The 18397-nt window shown below is 45.0% G+C and overlaps 1 protein-coding gene across 8 annotated transcripts in view; it reads left to right on the plus strand.

Moving 5' to 3' along the window:
* The window catches only part of JAKMIP1 (janus kinase and microtubule interacting protein 1), a 203322-nt gene that overhangs the window by 84435 nt on the left and 100490 nt on the right, over positions 1-18397 (plus strand). For 7 of the 8 annotated variants that reach the window (XM_077280118.1, XM_077280114.1, XM_077280115.1 and 4 more), the window contains exons 2-3: positions 14991-15293; positions 17054-17548. In XM_077280118.1, coding sequence (XP_077136233.1) covers positions 15165-15293; positions 17054-17548 — 624 coding nt within the window. In that variant the 5' untranslated portion in view covers positions 14991-15164. Of the gene's footprint in view, positions 1-14990; positions 15294-16873; positions 16973-17053; positions 17549-18397 lie in introns of those variants that run through there. The other variant, XM_077280121.1, reaches the window with a different exon arrangement.

Genomic DNA, 18397 nt, shown 5'->3' on the forward strand with positions numbered 1-18397 from the left:
TCTTCTGATCAGTAGGCCCAGCATGGCGTCATCATTACCCATTGAAACACACATGACGCTGCGCCAGAGGCGCTGGGGATGCCGGTGAGTAAGTAGTGCTTGGGTCTGGTTGGCCACAGACTAAAGCCATGGCCACTTGACCCAGGGTCCTGGAAATCTTTTTGTAAAAATTGTACTCCATTCTTGGAAATGGGACTGCTTAGTTTTCAGATAATTTTTACATTTCCAGGAGGAATAAGAGAGGAACTGTACAACGCAGCAATTTATCCCTGTTTTCTAGGGGTTGGAAATAACTTTTTTTCTATTGGGGTGTGTGAAGCAGGAATAAGCCTTATGAGAGCAGAATACAAGCTGAAAGCTGTGATCGGGTTGCGTTGGGCAAGAAACCATTTTTCTTAGATGGTTTCACTCGCTTCTCCCCCATTGTGTATTCCTCTGATTGTGACGCGTTTCAGGCTCTTCATCGTGCACTCACTTTGATTGCAACGAGTATGACAAGTGAGCGGCGTCCTTCATCAGTCGGGTGATTAGAGCATCTCGCAGTATATATTATGTATTTGTTGGCATCAAGTGACAAAATCACTATAAATGGAAATTTGCCGAAACTGATAGATCATTGTGCAGGACATCAACATCATTTTCCTTTTCATTCCTGTCATAAAACATCAGGCTCCTTAGACAGGCCATATTCCTCAGTGAGTACAGGTGGGGCAGTTGCCTGGAATTCTTTTTTTCCTGTACTGAGATGTCTCGGTTCACATAATGACCTTTCTTGTAGGGATTATCGTGTACAGTCAGACGTACTGTGAGATTAGTGTATAATTCCTGTGCTGGCCAGAGTAGATTATGACATGACTGTGTGCACAATCACTCTGCTGAGAGCTCGGAGTACCCGATCCATCCACTCATTAATGTGACCACTATTCCTGTTCTGTCACATCACTGTTTGATTATACTCGGTGCACATTTTCCCGCTATTACAACACTTAGTATGTTTAATATGGCGATACTGTCTCATCCGTACCTGCAGTATCCAGTGCAAGGTCATCACTGTGGTTATTATCCCTTTGATGTAATGTGTTCATTATATCTGTACTGTGACATTAGTGTTTACTGTCCTGTTACATTGACTTGAACTACTTTAATTAGCCCTGAATTTAGACATTATTTATTATCCCTGTGCAGTGACATCACTGTGAGTGTTATCCCTGTGCTGCACGCAATATTTCTGTGCTGTTATGTCACTATATGTTATCCCTGTAGCGGGACGTCGCTGTGCGCCATAGGCCGGGATCACGCATGTGAGAAATACAGCCGAGTCTCTCATGTTAATACCTGGAACTGCCGCAGGCACTCGGGAGCGGAGCGTGCGGCCGCATAGCAATACATGGAGCTGCACGTTCCGCTCCCGAATGCCGGCGGCAGTGCCAGGTATTAACTTGCAAGAGTCGGCCGTATTTCTCGCATGTGTGATCCTGGCCTTATCCCTGTAGCGGGATGTCATTTAAGAATTTAATTTTAATGACTTAATTAACAGCGGTGTTCCCTTAACCCTCCATCAGTTGCACTTCTGGCACTCCCAAGTTCAGGACAGACACCGGTTATAAAACCACATATAATTTCTAATTATCTCAATTTCAGGACTCCAAAAGTAATCAGCGAGTTTCATAGGGATGTATTAAGAGAGTACACAAACTTGGATTTAAAATAAATAAATAAATAATTAACCATAAACCTATTAAAATAAAAAGTTTCTCAACTACCACCAAATAGCCTCCAGTTTTTATGACCAAACTGTTACTAAAAATTAAACTTAGAGAAAAAAACCTCAATGGTAATGCACTTACAGGTGCTTCTCACAAAATTAGAATATCATCAAAAAGTTAATTATTTCAGTTCTTCAATGCAAAAAGTGAAACTCCTATATTAGATAGTCATTACAGAGAGTGATCTATTTCAAGTGTTTATTTCTGTTAATGTTGATGATTGTCTTACAGCCAATGAAAAGCCAAAAGTCATTATCTCAGTAAATTAGAATACTTTATAACACCAGCTTTAAAAATGATTTCAACATCTGAAATGTTGGCCTACTGAAATGTATAATCAGTAAATGTACTCTCTACTTGGTCGGGGCTCCTTTTGCATCAATTACTGCATCAGTGCGGTGTGGCATGGAGACGATCAGCCTGTGGCACTGCTGAGGGGTTATGGAAGCCCAGGTTGCTTTGATAGCAGCCTTCAGCTCGTCTGCATTGTTGGGTCTGGTGTCTCTCATCTTCCTCTTGATAATACCCTATAGATTCTCTATGGGGGTAAGGTCAGGAGAGTTTGCCGGCCTATCAAGCACAGTGATACTGTTGTTTGTAAACTCTGTGAGCAGCCAGCTTCTTTAGCAATGACCTTTTGTGGCTTATCCTCCTTGTGGAGTGTGTCAATGACTGCCTTCTAGATATCTGTCAAGTCAGCAGTCTTCCCCATGATTGTGGAGCTACTGAAACAGACCTTTATAAACACTTAGGAAGCCTTTGCAGGTGTTTTTTGTTAATTATTCTAATTTACTAAGGTAATGACTTTTGGGTTTTCATTGGCTGTAAGCCATAATCATCAGCATTAACAGAAATAAACACGTGAAATAGATCACTCTGTTTGTAATGACTCTATATAATATGAGTTTCACTTTTTGTATTGAAGAACTGAAATAAATTAACTTTTTGATGATATTCTAATTTTGTGAGAAACAAGGCTGGCAGATCATCTTCCATGGTACAGGCAGATCTCGTTGACATTTTTTGCATTCATAATTTGATATCCTTCTGCCACCAGTTTCATCGGTGCAGGTGGTGCATCTATGTCTTTTGGGAGATGGGAGAGGTGTTTTTTCTCGATCATCTTTGGGCTGAAATCTTTACAGTTGGACTTGCAGGCTAGAGGGGATTCCACTCGTCTTCAGACTTCTTCGAGGTAGCTCTCAACTCACAGGTTCACTAGCCAATGTTTTCAGGTAAACTCTACCCAGAGGTAAATCTCTTGTGAATTGATACCACCCACATTCAACATTGCGAAGAAAATGAACATTGGCCAGCGCTTGGTGTTTCAGCTAACGCAAGAAGTGGCTTCTTGCTCCACTTGGGTCTTATCTTTTCCCAAATAAATGTCATCTGAATCAGTCTCCACCATCCTGCTCTGTTCCTGAATCACTTTTACATTCTTCCTCCTCATCTTGAGATGAATTGTCGCTCTCTTCCCCTGAAACTTCAGTTTTGGGTCTCCCTCATCATTTAACCACAGAATTCACTTCTTCAACAAGGGGGTTGATAACTCGTATAACTGCCCATTTCAGCAAAGAATCTCCATGAAGAGCATACGTGTTAGGGCACAATGTGCCTCAGAGGCCACCTTCTTTTTTTTTTCCTAAGAAAACCCTACTTACTTCCACAAACTTTGCGTTATTCATTCATTCAACAAGCTAAATAAACTATTTTGATGAATAAAAAGAGAAAATACCTTAAAATGTGAGACGAGTTCGGGCACAGTGAGACTGAGAAGCCACAAAGGTCAGATGTGCTCTGCAGGTGGTCTGCTGTAACACCGTGAGATCAGATTTCAAAGAGCATGGAAAGTCAGGAAATTACCGTATTTTACGCTTTGTAAGACGCACTTTATTTCCCCCAAATTTTGGGGGGAAATGTGGGTGCGTCTAACAAAGCGGATATACCGCTTACCATTACAGGCTGGGATGAGGGGGTGTCCGCCGCTGCTACCGCCCGCCGCCGCTGTCGCCCGCCGCCGCTGTCACCCGCCGCCACTGCCGGGGTTGTCCGCTGCTGCCCCGGGTGATGCTGGAGGCTCCGGTGCTGCGGGGGGCTCTGGCGACATTTTGTGAAAGACCAGAGCCCCCCGGCAGTTCGTCCATGCGTTCTAGTATGACTAACTCCTGGAAAATGGCCGCCGGAATCTCGGGAGATGAGATTTCAGCACTGAGATCTCATCTCTCGAGATTCCGGCGGCCATTTTCCCGGAGTCAGTCATACAGGAACGCATGGACGAACTGCTGGGGGCTCTGGTCTTTCACAAAATGTTGCCAGAGCCCCCCGCAGCACCGGAGACAGCCCTGCAGCACCAGAGCCCCCTGCAGCACCAGAGCCCCCTGCAGCACCAGAGCCCCCTGCAGCACCCCTCATCCCAGCCTGCAGCACAGCAGCCCCCATGCAGCACCGAAGCCCCCCTGCAGACCCCATCATCCCAGCCTGCAGCAATGCTCCACTCCTGCCTCCAGCAACGACACTGGGACCCTGATCCACCGCAGCCACAACCCCTGGTAAGCAATAAGACGCATGGATTATAAGAAGCCCCCTCAATTTATTAAAAAAAATTTTTTCCTATTTTTCTCCTCAAAATTTGGGGTGCGTCTTATAATCCGGAGCGTCTTACAAAGCGAAAAATACGGTACTTGGAAGGGGGAGATTTTCTGATAATTTGGAGAGGCAGCGAAACAAAACTAATTTGAGCTGTGCCTGACGTTGCGTCCACCAGATGACATTAAGGCCTAATGCAGGTGGTGGACCTGTTAGCATGAAGACAACCAAAATAGTACTTGTGCCGCCATATCTTGCTTTTTCCACTGGTAGCTGTTGGTGCCTTTTATATTTGCTCCTGTGGATGTCAGTGCAAGAAACGATGCGGCATAAGATCACGTAAATGAGTCTCGATAAGGAAGAAGTTTCAGGAGATGCTCTGCTCATTGCTGCCATATCATCATGTAGGCGAGGTTACCTTCTCATGGTCTGGCATATAGCAGTGTAATCCGTGTGCGCTGGAGGTACAGATGTAAACGCTAATGTAATGAAGAGGAAATGCAGTGGTGAGCTTCATAGGAAGTGCTTGAGAGCAGGCAGCAAACCAAGGCGAAACTGTCATGAGCACATGGAGGTAGGATGGGGCTGCTCCGGCAGTAAGGTTATTAAGAGACGGCTTATATGATTTAATCCTGCTTTTCAAGGGTTAATAACAATATATATGTTCACAGTGCAGGAAATTCCCATCTTTAATGCTTTGCAAATGATTTATAGCAATTTTTATGGTCCTCATAATCAGTATTTAATGTTCAGTTCTTTGCATTGCTATACTGACCCTTGGCCACCAGAGGGCACTGCATTTGCTAGGTTTACTGGCCACAAGGACGGTCTCGGCCCGGTTTTCGGCTACGTTTTTAATCTGGATTCTGTGGTTCAGTTCAGTGTTGCGTCTGCAGCAAGTGTAAATTGCTTTATATTGATCATACATACACTCGTAAATAAAATGTCCCATAGCAAAGGCGGGTAATGCAAATGGTGGTGTAACTTTAAAAAAAAAAAAATTGGCGAGACATCCCTTTAAAGAAGCTAGCATGGCATTTGGCCAATGGCAGCAGTTATTTCCATATGTGTATCTGCATTATATATTTACAGGAAGGATTAGGAGGTAGTACTGTGTCTGTATTAAATACAACAGTGTGACTTGTTATTTACAATGTCGGTGTGCGATCTTTCTAGTACTATCTCCTTGTTTCTTACTGTAATTATCTGAGCCCACTCATTTACATGGAGAGACTAGGAGGTTTTACTTTCTGAGCTTACATGTACTTATCTACCATCCTGGGGAATATAGCATTGCCACTGTATATTATTTAGCAAATATTTTTTTATTTTTCTATTTTCTTTTAGTATTGTGAGAAAATCTGAGTTTCTTGAAGTGTACTGCTGCAGTCTTAGCTAGCTGTACTCCCGACATGCAGTGTGCCCTCCCACTGTACATGTATGGCAGATGTCACAAACTGAAACCTGGTCAGAATAAGCCCCTCAAGTGCCCGTGGACCCCAGGACTTGCCTGAGGTCAATGGGTGCTTCTGATACTGACTCCTGTAGTAGTAGTATTATTATCTGAATTATTTACACAATTGATGTAGAATTGTCTGGTATGTACAATAAGAGACCAGAAGGTAGTACTCTCTGTGTCTGTACTATTTACAGGAAGGACTAGGAGGTAGTATTATTTGTCTGCATTATTTTTCGGGTAGTCAACTATCTGCCTATATAATTTACACAGGGTGTACAAGCAGTGTTCACATTATTTACAGAAAGGGACCAGGAGCTAGTACTATCTGTGCCTGCATTATTTACACAAAGGAACAAGTGGCTGTACTATCAGTATCTGTATTATTTTTATTATTTACACAGAGATAACTGTGTGCCTACATAATTGTCAGAGTGTATGGTATGTGGTCTCGTTATTTACAGTAAGAGACCAGGAGGTAGTACTATCTGTGTCTACATTATCCACATAAGGAGCCAACAAGCAGTGTTCTGTGTCTATATTATTTACAGGGTGACAAGCATGTGGCTAATTCTTTTAAAATGAATGTGCTGTGTTCTTGTAAATAACGAGAAGGGACAAGGAGATAGTACTATCTGTGCCTATTTTATTTACAAGGATGGACAAGAGTAGTAAAAAAATATTCATTACTGACTCCTCTTCCATGAAATACTGCACTCCACCTAGAAGAAATTATACACTATAGCGTACAGTAGACTATAGGTATTGTGTTCTTTATTTATCTAATATGCATTTCACTAATGAGCAGAAATGCCCTAGATTATGGGTCCAGGTGTAGAGTCCGGGGTCTCCTGCTCGTGTTCTAGTGGGGCCAGGTTGTAATAAACACTATATGTTGGAGTCTCGGGATGTGCGGGCCGCTGCCTCCTCTTCCAGCCTCGGTATGTCTGTGTCTCATTACTGCATTACCGAGGGGGGTCCCGCACACGTCTGCCACAAGGTGAGCCCTGTTGGGGGGGGGGGGGGGCGGGGGGATAAGCAACTACTTTAAAAAAGTGGGACTAGCTAAAACCTAAACTTGTACATAGGAGTGCTGTGGTACCTGTCATTTTGTTTTTTATTCTTATTTTTAGAATTTGATAGCTTCTTCGTCTTACATTTGTAACTAGGAAGAAATATATATATATATATATATATATATATATATATATATATATATATATATATATATATATATATATATATATATATATATATTATATTTATTTATATATTTATCGCGGTCGTCCATGACATGACAGCACTACGGAGAGAGGGGATCCGCCCTTCAGGAACGAGAAACCTACAGATACATAAGGGCGGCACCTCTCCCACGCATCAGTTGGTTTCCTGTTCCTGGAGGACAGGATTCCCTACAGATATGACTCCGTTCATCTGTCAACACCCAGGCCGGCTGTCCGACCCAGGTAGCGAGGGGTCTCCTACCTCGTGCAGTGCGGGTCCCTGGAAGCGCCACGGTGGGTCCGGGTAGGACTCCACGACAGTGAGCGGTGCAGGGTGGAGCAGCGTCCGGGGCGGTCTGTCTCCAAGCCAGCAAGGTGAGTATGTCTCCCCCCCGGGGTCCGTTCGCTCTCCTGGCCTCTGTCTTCCCTACCTCTGGTCCTGTCGATGTGCAGGCTTCCTGGAGCGCCCCTCTGCGCTCCTTTCGGATCGGAGGTCGGCGGGGCCAGAGCCGGGTGTCGGGCGCCGGCTTCTGCCGCGATCGCCGCTGTGCTGTGGCCGCGTGCGGCGATGGTGTAGCGGCGTGCGGTTGGGGTGTCCGGCGGCGCCGTCCCCGGCTGCCGGGCACATCCCTGAGCGCACTGCCGGATACCGGAAGTGATGCACTGAGGGGGCGGAGCCGGGACCGGAAGTCAAACGCTGGCCGGCTTTAGCTGAGAATGCCATGGTCCTGCATGCGATGAGGACAGCGGGGGGGAGCGGTCAGAGGCGGGGGGGGGGGGGGTGGAGCAGTGGCCTGCACGTGGGGGGATGGATCCTGGCCGCACACCTGCACATGTTCCGGATCCGGGGGAAGGGCTATTTATAGCCGAACAGAACGCTGCAGGGCTGCTTGTGAGCCCATCTGCAGCTATGGATGAGCCGGAAGCTGCCGTCGGTCTGCTGGAGCAGGAGCAGGACAGATCCTCGGAGAGGTCCCATGCGAACCCCCAGGCGAAGACCCGCGGACGCAGTAACCAGGCCAGTCGCAGATCTAAACAGAAGGATCTGGACCGACCCCCCCAGTAATCCGGTACCTACCGCTACTGCCTGGGTAAGAGATCTTCGTGAATGTACCCTGATGCAGTCTTTTCCTATGCTTATTTCCGTAGGGGAAAAAATGCGCTGGTAAAGCAAAAAACAAGGAGTGCGCGCTATGCGCTTGCCCTTTGCCAGACGCCTACCCTAAGAGACTTTGTCAGTCGTGTGTACAGCAGACGGTAGGAAATAAATTGATGGGAACACTGATAGCGGTAGCGCCAGATAAATTACAAGCCTTTTCTCCGCTCCCATAGGTGGCGGAAGAGTCTCCTGATTTCACATCAAACCTTAGGGAGATTATCAGGAAGGAGGTGAAAGATTCCCTGAAATCCCTATCCCGGGAGGAGCCTTCCAAAAGAAGAAGGGAGCCTAGCGCCTCAGATTCAGATTCGTCCGCTGGCCCTAGTAGGGAGAATGAGTCAGACGTCTGTCTCCTCAGCGTCCTCTTCGGAAGAGGAGTCTAACCGTTTCTGTTTCCCGTTGGACCAAATGGACAAACTAATTAAATCAGTTAGATCCACCATGGGGGTGGCTGACGAAAGGCCAGAACTCTCAGCACAGGACCTAATGTTTGGCGGTCTAGACACTAAAAAGCGTAGGTCTTTTCCGCTCAATGACAAGGTTCAGAACCTCATCAAAAGGGAATGGAAAAAGCCAGAGAAAAAAGGCTCTTTTCCATCGGCCTTTAAACGTAGATATCCCTTTGAGGACCCCATGGTAAACACATGGGATAAGGCGCCGAAATTGGACGCAGCGGTATCTAAGGCGTCTAAAAAATCATCTATCCCCTTCGACGACATGGCTTCCCTAAAGGATCCTCTCGATAAGAAGGCTGACTCGTTCCTTAAAGGGACATGGGAGATGTCGGCAGGTGCCCTGAGACCTGCTGTAGCTGCGACATGTGCAGCCAGATCGATGATGGTCTGGCTGGATAAGCTAGGGTCTAAATTGGAACAGGGTGTTTCCAGAGATTCTATGTTGAAATTCCTGCCAACAATTCAGAATGCTGCTGCCTTTCTCGCGGACGCATCTGCGGATTCAGCAAGAATGGCGGCTAGGGCGGCCGGACTATCAAACGCAGCACGCAGGGCCCTATGGCTGAAATGTTGGCCGGGTGACCTTCAATCCAGATCCCGTCTCTGCTCTATCCCATGCGAAGGGGAATACCTGTTTGGTCCAGTCCTAGACGAACTGCTAGAGAAAGCCGGAGACGAGAAGAAGAAGTTTCCTAATCTACCAACTACCTCTTACAGGCGTCCCTTCGCAGGGAAGAGATTCTTTCGGAGGAGACCAGCCAGAGACCAGAGCAGATGGGATGAGAAAAAGAAGAAAGGTACTGGATTTATGTTTGGAGGTGGAGGACGTCAGGAGCCATCCCGTGAGGTCAAAAAACCACCCCAATGACTAGTCGCCCCGGTGGGAGGTAGACTATCTGCCTTCTACCTGGCCTGGTCCAAAATCTCCAGTAGTGATTGGATTTTGGGGTTAATAGCTACGGGTCTGCGGCTAGAGTTCTCTTCTATCCCTCAGAACTTCTTCAGGATTACCCCACTCGGGTCCTCTCCAGCAGAACAGGAAAGTTCACGACCTGCTCAATAAGAATGTCCTGTCAGAGGTTCCGGAAGGAGGACAGGGTAGAGGATTCTACTCTCCTCTATTCCTAATAAGTAAACCTGACGGCTCCTTCAGAACAATTATTAACCTTAAAGCTCTTAATAATTTCCTGACAGTTCAATCATTTAAAATGGAAACTATTAACACCGCAATAAAGCTGCTGTTTAAAAACTGCTTTATGGTAGTATTGGATTTGAAAGACGCCTATTACCATATCCCTATTTATGCAGGTCACCAACGATACCTGAGGGTAGCGGTAAGGTTGGATGGAGTAATCAGACACTTCCAGTACAGGGCCCTCCCCTTTGTATATCGGTCGCTCCTCGAGTGTTTACCAAAGTTTTGGCGGAAGTTATGGCACACCTGCATGAGTCCAACATTCTAATAATCCCCTACCTGGACGATCTCCTTATCGTAGGTAAAACGGCGGATCACTGTCTGGAACAGTTACATAAAGTGATGTCGGCTCTGGAGCGTCTGGGGTGGTTGCTAAATGTTAAAAAATCACGCTTACAGCCCATGACGGTGCAGCGATTTTTAGGCCTGACCCTGGATTCCCAGGTTCAGGAATGCCGTTTGCCTCAAGAGAAAATTGATCGCCTGCACCTTCAGGTGCTGAATGCCTCTAAAAACCCCACCATGTCCCTTAGAAGAGCCATGTCTCTGTTAGGCTCTCTCTCGTCCTGTATTCCAGCGGTCCGATGGGCCCAGTATCATATAAGGATACTTCAGGGCAAGGTGCTGTTACAACAAAAAAGGTTGGGGGGATGTCTGGAGAGCCGGCTGACCCTATCCCAGGACTCTATTGTATCCCTCGGATGGTGGCTAGACCAAGAGAACCTGTCCACAGGGGTCCCCTGGGAATATAATGTGACTCGTATAGTCACCTCGGACGCTAGCCCTTCTGGGTGGGGGCTCACATGGGGGATACATTGATCCCGATCCCAAAGCCCCTGGACCAGATAGAAATGTCTTCCAACCTAAAGGAGTTAACGGCTGTGGAACGGGCAGTTAAATCACTCCTTGTCTATCTACAGGGCCACCACGTGCGGGTATTCTCGGACAATCGGGTCGCCGCGGCATACATAAATCACCAAGGCGGGACTCGTTCCAAATCCCTAATGTGCGTAGCAGATCGTCTATTCCATCTAGCAGAGCAACATCTTCTCTCATTGACGGCTCTTCACATAAGAGGGGCAGAAAACACTACGGCGGATTTCTTAAGCCGCAACACATTGAGGCAGGGAGAGTGGTCCCTGAACGGCTCCATCTTCAACCTCATCGTGGAAAGATGGGGTCAACCAGAGGTAGACCTGTTTGCCACAAAAGAAAACAGGAAAGTGGCACAATTCTGCTCTCTCAACCCCAGAGAAAATCCTCTGTCAGTGGACGCCCTCCTCATAGACTGGAACTTCAGGCTAGCTTACGCCTTTCCTCCCCTGTCTCTACTTCCTCTGGTGGTGAGAAAAATCAGGAAGGACAAAGCCACAGTGATAATAATTGCCCCCCTTCTGGCCCAGAAGGACGTGGTTTCCATGCCTGAGGGCTATGTCGATATCCGACCCATGGGTCTTGCCAGACATCCCGGATCTCCTATCCCAGGGCCCAGTCTACCATCCTCGGGCGGTTGGCCTTCATCTGACGGCGAGGATTTTGAGCGGGCGCTGTTAAAGGATAGGGGGTTCTCTCCGGGCCTCATTAACACTCTGCTGAAGAGCAAAAAAATAATCACCACAAAGATTTGTCAGGATCTGGAAGAGGTTCCTTCAAAACTCGGGAGTAATAGCTGGTCAGTCAATACCAATAGACCAGATTTTAGAGTTCTTACAGAAGGGGTTAGATATGGGGTTATCCCCAAATACACTTAAAGTGCAGGTATCAGCCTTAGGGGCTCTCTTTGGCTGCAACATTGCTGAGAATCACTAGGTCAGCAGATTCATCAGAGCGACAAAACGGTCTAGGCCAATGGTGAAGAATAGGGTCATGCCATGGGACCTGAACCTAGTCCTCTCAGCCATGACAGAGGCCACATTTGAGCCAATTGCATCAGCCTCTATTAAAAATTTATCCCTTAAAGTAGCCTTCCTGGTGGCCCTAACATCGGCGCGTAGGATAGGCGACATCCAAGCATTATCCAGGGTTCCCCCTTACATGCAGCTTCGGGATGATAGAGTGATACTATCCCCTGATCCAGCATATCTTCCTAAAGTAGTGTCCAGGTTCCACAGAACACAGGAAATAGTTCTTCCATCCTTCCTCCCCAATCCTACTAACGATAAGGAAAGGAAGCTACACACTTTAGATGTAAAAAGATGTATCCTGGAATATCTGGCAGTAACTGATCCCTGGAAGATAGATAATGCCCTATTTGTGTCCTATCAGGGTAGTAGGAAGGGTCATAGAGCATCGAAATCTACTTTAGCTAGATGGATCAGGGAGGCTATCTCGCTGGCATACATCTCAAAGGGCAAGCCGGCGCCTGAAGGTCTGAAAGCGCATTCCACTAGAGCTATGGTGGCCTCGTGGGCGGAAAGATTGGAGGTGTCGATCGACCAAATTTGTAAGGCTGCTACTTGGTCTTCCCCACACACATTCTATAACCATTATAGATTGAACTTGGGTGCCTCTTCTGACCTCTCTTTTGGTGTAAGGGTGCTGCAAGCTGTAGTCCCTCCCTAGTTAGTTACTCTCTGTAATTCTCTCCGTAGTGCTGTCATGGACGACCGATAAAGTCTTAGTTACTCACCGGTTAACGGTGTTTTTCGGAGTCCATGACAGCACCTGTACATACCCTCCCGTCTTCTTAAGTTCTGGGTGTACACCTCTTCCTTTATTTATATAATTCACGGGTAGTGAATAGTTAGTTATTGTATCATTGTTTATTATGTATGTTATTAACCTTGGTGGTCCTCTTGTGCTCTGTAAACCAACTGATGCGTGGGAGAGGTGCCGCCCTTATGTATCTGTAGGTTTCCTGTTCCTGAAGGGCGGATCCCCTCTCTCCGTAGTGCTGTCATGGACTCCGAAAAACACCGTTAACCGGTGAGTAACTAAGACTATATATATATATATATATATATATATATATATATATATATATATATATATATATATATATATATATATATATATATATATATATATATATATATATATATATATATATATATATATATATATATATATATATATATATATATATATATGTTCCTCCACATCTTCTTACTGCAGGTTTTACATGTAAACATCTTTTCAGAAGCAAAGCACATAATTGTGAGAAGAATATAAGTAATCCCGGGGGTTCTGCTTGACAGGCAGTGTATACAGATAAGTCTCCTATCCACGTCATCCATCTGTAAAGAGCCGGATCCGCACAATGACCAGGTGTCGATTGGCCTCCCTCCTGCTGCCTGACTTTCAGCAATATAATTCCTATATATTGTGGTAGATCGTCTCACTCGGCTACACATAGAGGTAGACACAGGAACACTGTCTCTTTAAATCTTCCACTGGTTTATTAAGAGTACTGCATAAACCAGTGCAAGGTTAGCAGAACAAACACTGCCTTCCCGTCAGGAAAACAAAAACACAGAGAAATTTTTATTTTTCAACTGTACCAATATATACTGTTGTATAGTGGCGTGCACAACATAGGGGCAAGGGAAAATGGCTGCTATTGGGGTGGGGGAAGAGATCCCAGCATTTGTTTTCTTGCATGATGTCCTTGTCCAGTTCCAGGTGCAGACATTTTATATGCAGACTGCTCCCCTTAGTGGTCATTGCATGCATTTAAAAGTCAATTTTTTTTTTATTTTTGTAGCGCCAACATACACAGCAGCACTTTACAGTTCAGCAGTAACTTGTACAAACAAGATAAGACATTACAGCACAACACACAGTTCAATATATAATAGGAGGTGACGGGGTCCTGCTCTTGCAAGCTTACAATCTTTGGGGAAATGGAGTAACCCAAAAGGTAAAAGTTAAAAATGCAAAAAAAAAAGTCGTGTAAGGTCCAGCCATCAGTATAATAAATGGGTGCTTTCAAATGACACTAAATGGACGAATCGCCAGCCAGTATCTGTACAAGTACAGGTAGAAAGTGCTAATGAGTGTGAGGAAGAGAGAACCGGGAATAGTTGGTTAGATTATGGAGTTGAGGTGATAGGCCGGACTAAAGAAATGTGTTTTTTAGGGCATGCTTAAAACTGTGGATATTGGGAGTTAACTGGATTTGTCTGGTGTAGCGCATTCGAGTAAACTAGTGCAGCGTGAGAGAAGTGCTGGAGAAGTCAGTGGGAGGTTGGATTTCTAGAGGATATTAGTCTTTTAGATCATTAGCGGAACTAATTCTATCATTTATGGTGAGGAAAACAGATCTCCTACACACAGATGTTTTGTAAGATGAGCATCAAGGGAACACAGCCCTTCTATTTTACTATGGTTGCCCGTTGGTTTCCACTTGACTGTCTGATCACGTTTGCATTTATATGCTTTGTCAGTGATATTTTATACAGATTACAGCCAGATCTGCTAAATGCATTTATTCTAAATACTATTGAAATTGGAAATGTATCTACCGAAGAGCAGCAGTCATAGGGAACATAGTAACAATAGTGTTAATTACTGCTAATGATGATTTTAATCTGTTATCAAAGTAATTATATTCTTATGAATTATCAGTTACTAGCACCATACCGCTGATCCACAGGTCCTGTAATATTGTACTATTATAACCTGCATAATCTTCGCCTCTGTGTCCCAGCAGCCGCCCTGTCAGAAGGTACTGTCTGTTTTATGATAGCCTGTGTCCATTATGAGGCGGAGGTTATCCTCTGCTAAGGTCTCCTTATAATAGCCAAGGATCAGTTCCGTTTCGCCTCCTGTTTCTTCAGTAGCTTCAGACGATCGATTAGAAAAGGATTTGTCCATTTGTAAGGGTCTCTTTAAATAGCTGATTTTGGCCAGCTAGCCAGGCATTGGCCGCTGCTGGGTAAATGTAGTATTAGATGACTGCTCCTTTGTCTTCTCAAGTCTGCCGGGTCAGGAGTCGCTCCTGCTGATCTTCATAGGGTGTATGCACAAAGGTTGTCTTCATCAGTCAATCCCAATTAATTACTTTTTTCTGTCCAGCAATTTTTAAAAAAAACTAAAACCTGCGGTAGGGTTTATTATAGCAATTAGCCTACTTGTTGATAGTTTCCTTTTTAACTGCTGTTTTTAGATTTTTCAATGACCTATCCCTCTTGTTTCTTCCCACGCAGGTGAACAAAGAGGAGGAGGAGGATGGCTAAGAGTCGCGTACACAAGATTTGTGAATTAAAAAAAAGTTGATTTTTTTTTATTTTTTTTTTTATACCCACTTTGATGCCAAAGAGAACTAGTTGGAATAGAAACCATTTTTAGTTGAATGTGGTGTGGACACAATTGACGGAAACATGTCAAAGAAAACTAGAGCCAAAGGAGACAAGTGTGAAGGAGAAATGGAGGCGTTTCAGACGGCTAATGAGGAACTGCGGACAAAGCTCACTCAGATCCAAATAGAATTTCAGCAGGAAAAACACAAGGTACGGCACAGCCGCCATGATACTGGGGATCCAGCACTTGTAGGGATGTGCACAATCGCCACGTAGTGCGGCACTGGTTGTTATGAATGAAGTATACACTATATGGACAAAAAGTATCGTGCCCCCTCCACGTCCCACCTTGGCCCCTTCATGCAGGAGAGCAGTTGTGAGGACAGACACAGATTTTGGAGGAGAGGGCCGGCCTCACAACTTCTGTTCTAGGTCATCCTAAAGGTTGTAAGATGGGATGAGATCAGCGCTTGTGCGGCCGGTCGTGTCCTTTCACACCATACTCCCCCAAACCATGTCTTTATTGACCTTGTTATGGGAACAGAAAGAGGGTCTTCCCTTAACTGTTCCCACAAAGTTGGAAGCTATAATTTTACAATAGGTTGCATATTCTGAAGTATTAAGATTTCCCTTCTCAGGAACTAAGGGGCCAAAGCCAACCCCTGAAAAATAATCCCACAGCATTTTCCTTCCTCCACCAAATTCTACTTTCTCCTGGGATTCGCCAAACCCAGACTCGTCCATGAGACGCCAGATAGAGAAGTGCGATCCATCACAAAATGTTTCCATTGCTCCAGAGTCCAATGGCGGCCTTACACCACTACATTTAACTCTATGCATCATGCTTGGTGATGTAAGACTGGGGGGGGGGGTGGCAGAATGTTGTACATCGGGGGCTGTGGAACTGAATAAATAACCAGACTTCAACAATTAAAGAGGTTTTCCGCATCTTCTAATAGTGGCTGCCGCAGGATACTACACATCCGCCATCCTTTTAGGTGGCAGATGTGTAGTACAAGCCTCGGCCACTACCAGAACATGGCCAGCTCCATAAGTGAGTAGGTCTCCATAAGTGCTAGGTGTCGAACACTAGCCGGTCAGACATTGATGACCTATTGTAAGGATAGGTCCTCAATCAAAAAGTAGTGGACCACCACTTTAATACGTGTCTCAATGCTTTTGTCCATATAGTGTGTGGAGATTTTGGTCCTTGTATCTATATGGATGAGATATCCATTCTAAGCGCTATATCTATATTTTCTATGTGTAATTCCTTACAGAGACTTGGTTCTTTCTGTGCCAGAGAATAATTAAAATAAGTAGGAGACGACTGCAGGAAATTAGATAACCAAATCTATTTCCGGAACAGAAGATAAATACATGTACAGAACATTTTTTTTCCTTTAGGTTATTTGGGAAGAAGTAAAAAGTGAGTGTCTGGCCTTTTTCCTTCCTCTAATAAATGATTGGAATAAGGAGACGGACAATCTGTGTGCCACAGGCCCAATTCTCCTTTGTGTTCTGGATGTCTCCGAATTGAAGTTAACCCCTTAAAGGAATATATAGCAAATTTGAAAATCACTGAATTTATCATCTACTACTTATATAATGACAACATGCAGATAAATTGTTCTCCATTCTCCTCATTGGCCTTATCCAGGATAAGAGAACACAGCCTACACCTAGAGACAGGCTGCTATCTTGCTCTCTGCCAGTATTTGGGGCGTGCCAATCTAGTGTTCTAAACACTTACCACACCCAACATTCTAAAGCTGTTGCTTAGCAACCACAACCATTGTAGTGACTTAGGTGTAGGACAACATGCTGGTTACTCTGGCTTGCAGATTGGGGGTCATGAAACTCACTAGCTATAAGTGCAGGTCCTAGAGGTGGGATTCTGTGTATGACATATTTATAATCAACTTGAGCAATATTTAGGATAATCTTCTGGCATTCTTTTGTATTTCTAGGTGACAAAGCTTCGAGAAAAGCTCCAAGATGCTAAGCAGGAGAGGGAGCAGGAGCAGCACCGACATACTGTATATGTAACGGAACTGAAAGCCAAGCTCCATGAGGAGAAGATGAAGGAGCTTCAGTCCGTCCGGGAGGCCCTGATACGCCAGCACGAACTTGATGTAACCCGTGTGGTCAAAATCAAAGACAGTGAAATCCAGCGTTTACAATCCACGGTCAATGTTTTACGGGACGGAGCCGCAGACAAAGTAAAGACAGCTTTATTGAACGAAGCCAGGGAGGAAGCCAAGAGATCATTCGATAGCGAACGGATTAAATTTCATCAGGAGATACTAGAACTGAAAGCCGGAAAAAAACAACTAGAGGAAACGTTAAACAATGTCATGCAGGCGGATAAAACCAAGGCATCAGATTTACGGATAGCTTATCAGACGCATCAGGATGAGATTACCCGGATAAAGCGGGAATCTGAACGGGATATCCGCAGACTGGTGAGTTGGGTAAAACATAATGGACAATCACTGGGATGTAGAAGTTTAATACCAGGGCTGGGAAGTTCGAGGAAACTATCAGTATCGGATGTCTTATGTGAACTTCCACTGTATAATTCAGTTTTATCTGTATTTCAGTACTCCACTAGGTCTCATCGATCAACCTCCAAAGAGGTCGTAAATTAGAAAAACATGGCTTCTAGAAATGGCTCCACTCCAGTCTGTGAGATGTGTCCTGGATGGTAGCTAAGCTCCATTGATATGACCAGTGCTGAGCTACAATACCGCTCCATAAAATGTGCTGCATTTTTTGGAATAAGGCCGCCTTTTTCTCGAATTCTTTTACAAATCTCCATTTAGAGGGTTTGTAGAAGAAGACTTGAATCAGGTGAATAAGCATTTTAGCCAGGTCTAGAAGCTAATGACAATGATGAGGCTCACTTATGCTTTAGAGTTGGGCCAAGCTTTCTGATCGCGGCATGACGAACCCACCATCTAAATGTGTAAAGGGCCCTCCCGACTGTTCCCTCAAGATTTGGTATCGCTTCCTACAAGATGCCGTCGGGGGGTGTTTACTTTTCCAGAGCATAGTGCAAGTAATTCCACCTTGTACTGGTACTTACAACGGGGTCAGACCACATTCTCCTTCTCAGCATTGTTGGGTACTTTGGTCTGAATACCTGAACGGGATTTAGACGTTCCCCTGACGTAGCAATACTCTTGAATAAGGCAAACGGTATGAGACTTAGGGTTCATCAGTGTCAGATTTTCTTTGGGCACTATTGCCTAGTTTACCGTGCCAAATAAAGACAGACTCCACCGGAAAGGAGGTGAAATGTAGTCCGTTTC

The sequence above is a fragment of the Ranitomeya variabilis genome, chromosome 1, assembly GCF_051348905.1.
Source record: "Ranitomeya variabilis isolate aRanVar5 chromosome 1, aRanVar5.hap1, whole genome shotgun sequence".
Classification (NCBI taxonomy): domain Eukaryota; kingdom Metazoa; phylum Chordata; class Amphibia; order Anura; family Dendrobatidae; genus Ranitomeya; species Ranitomeya variabilis.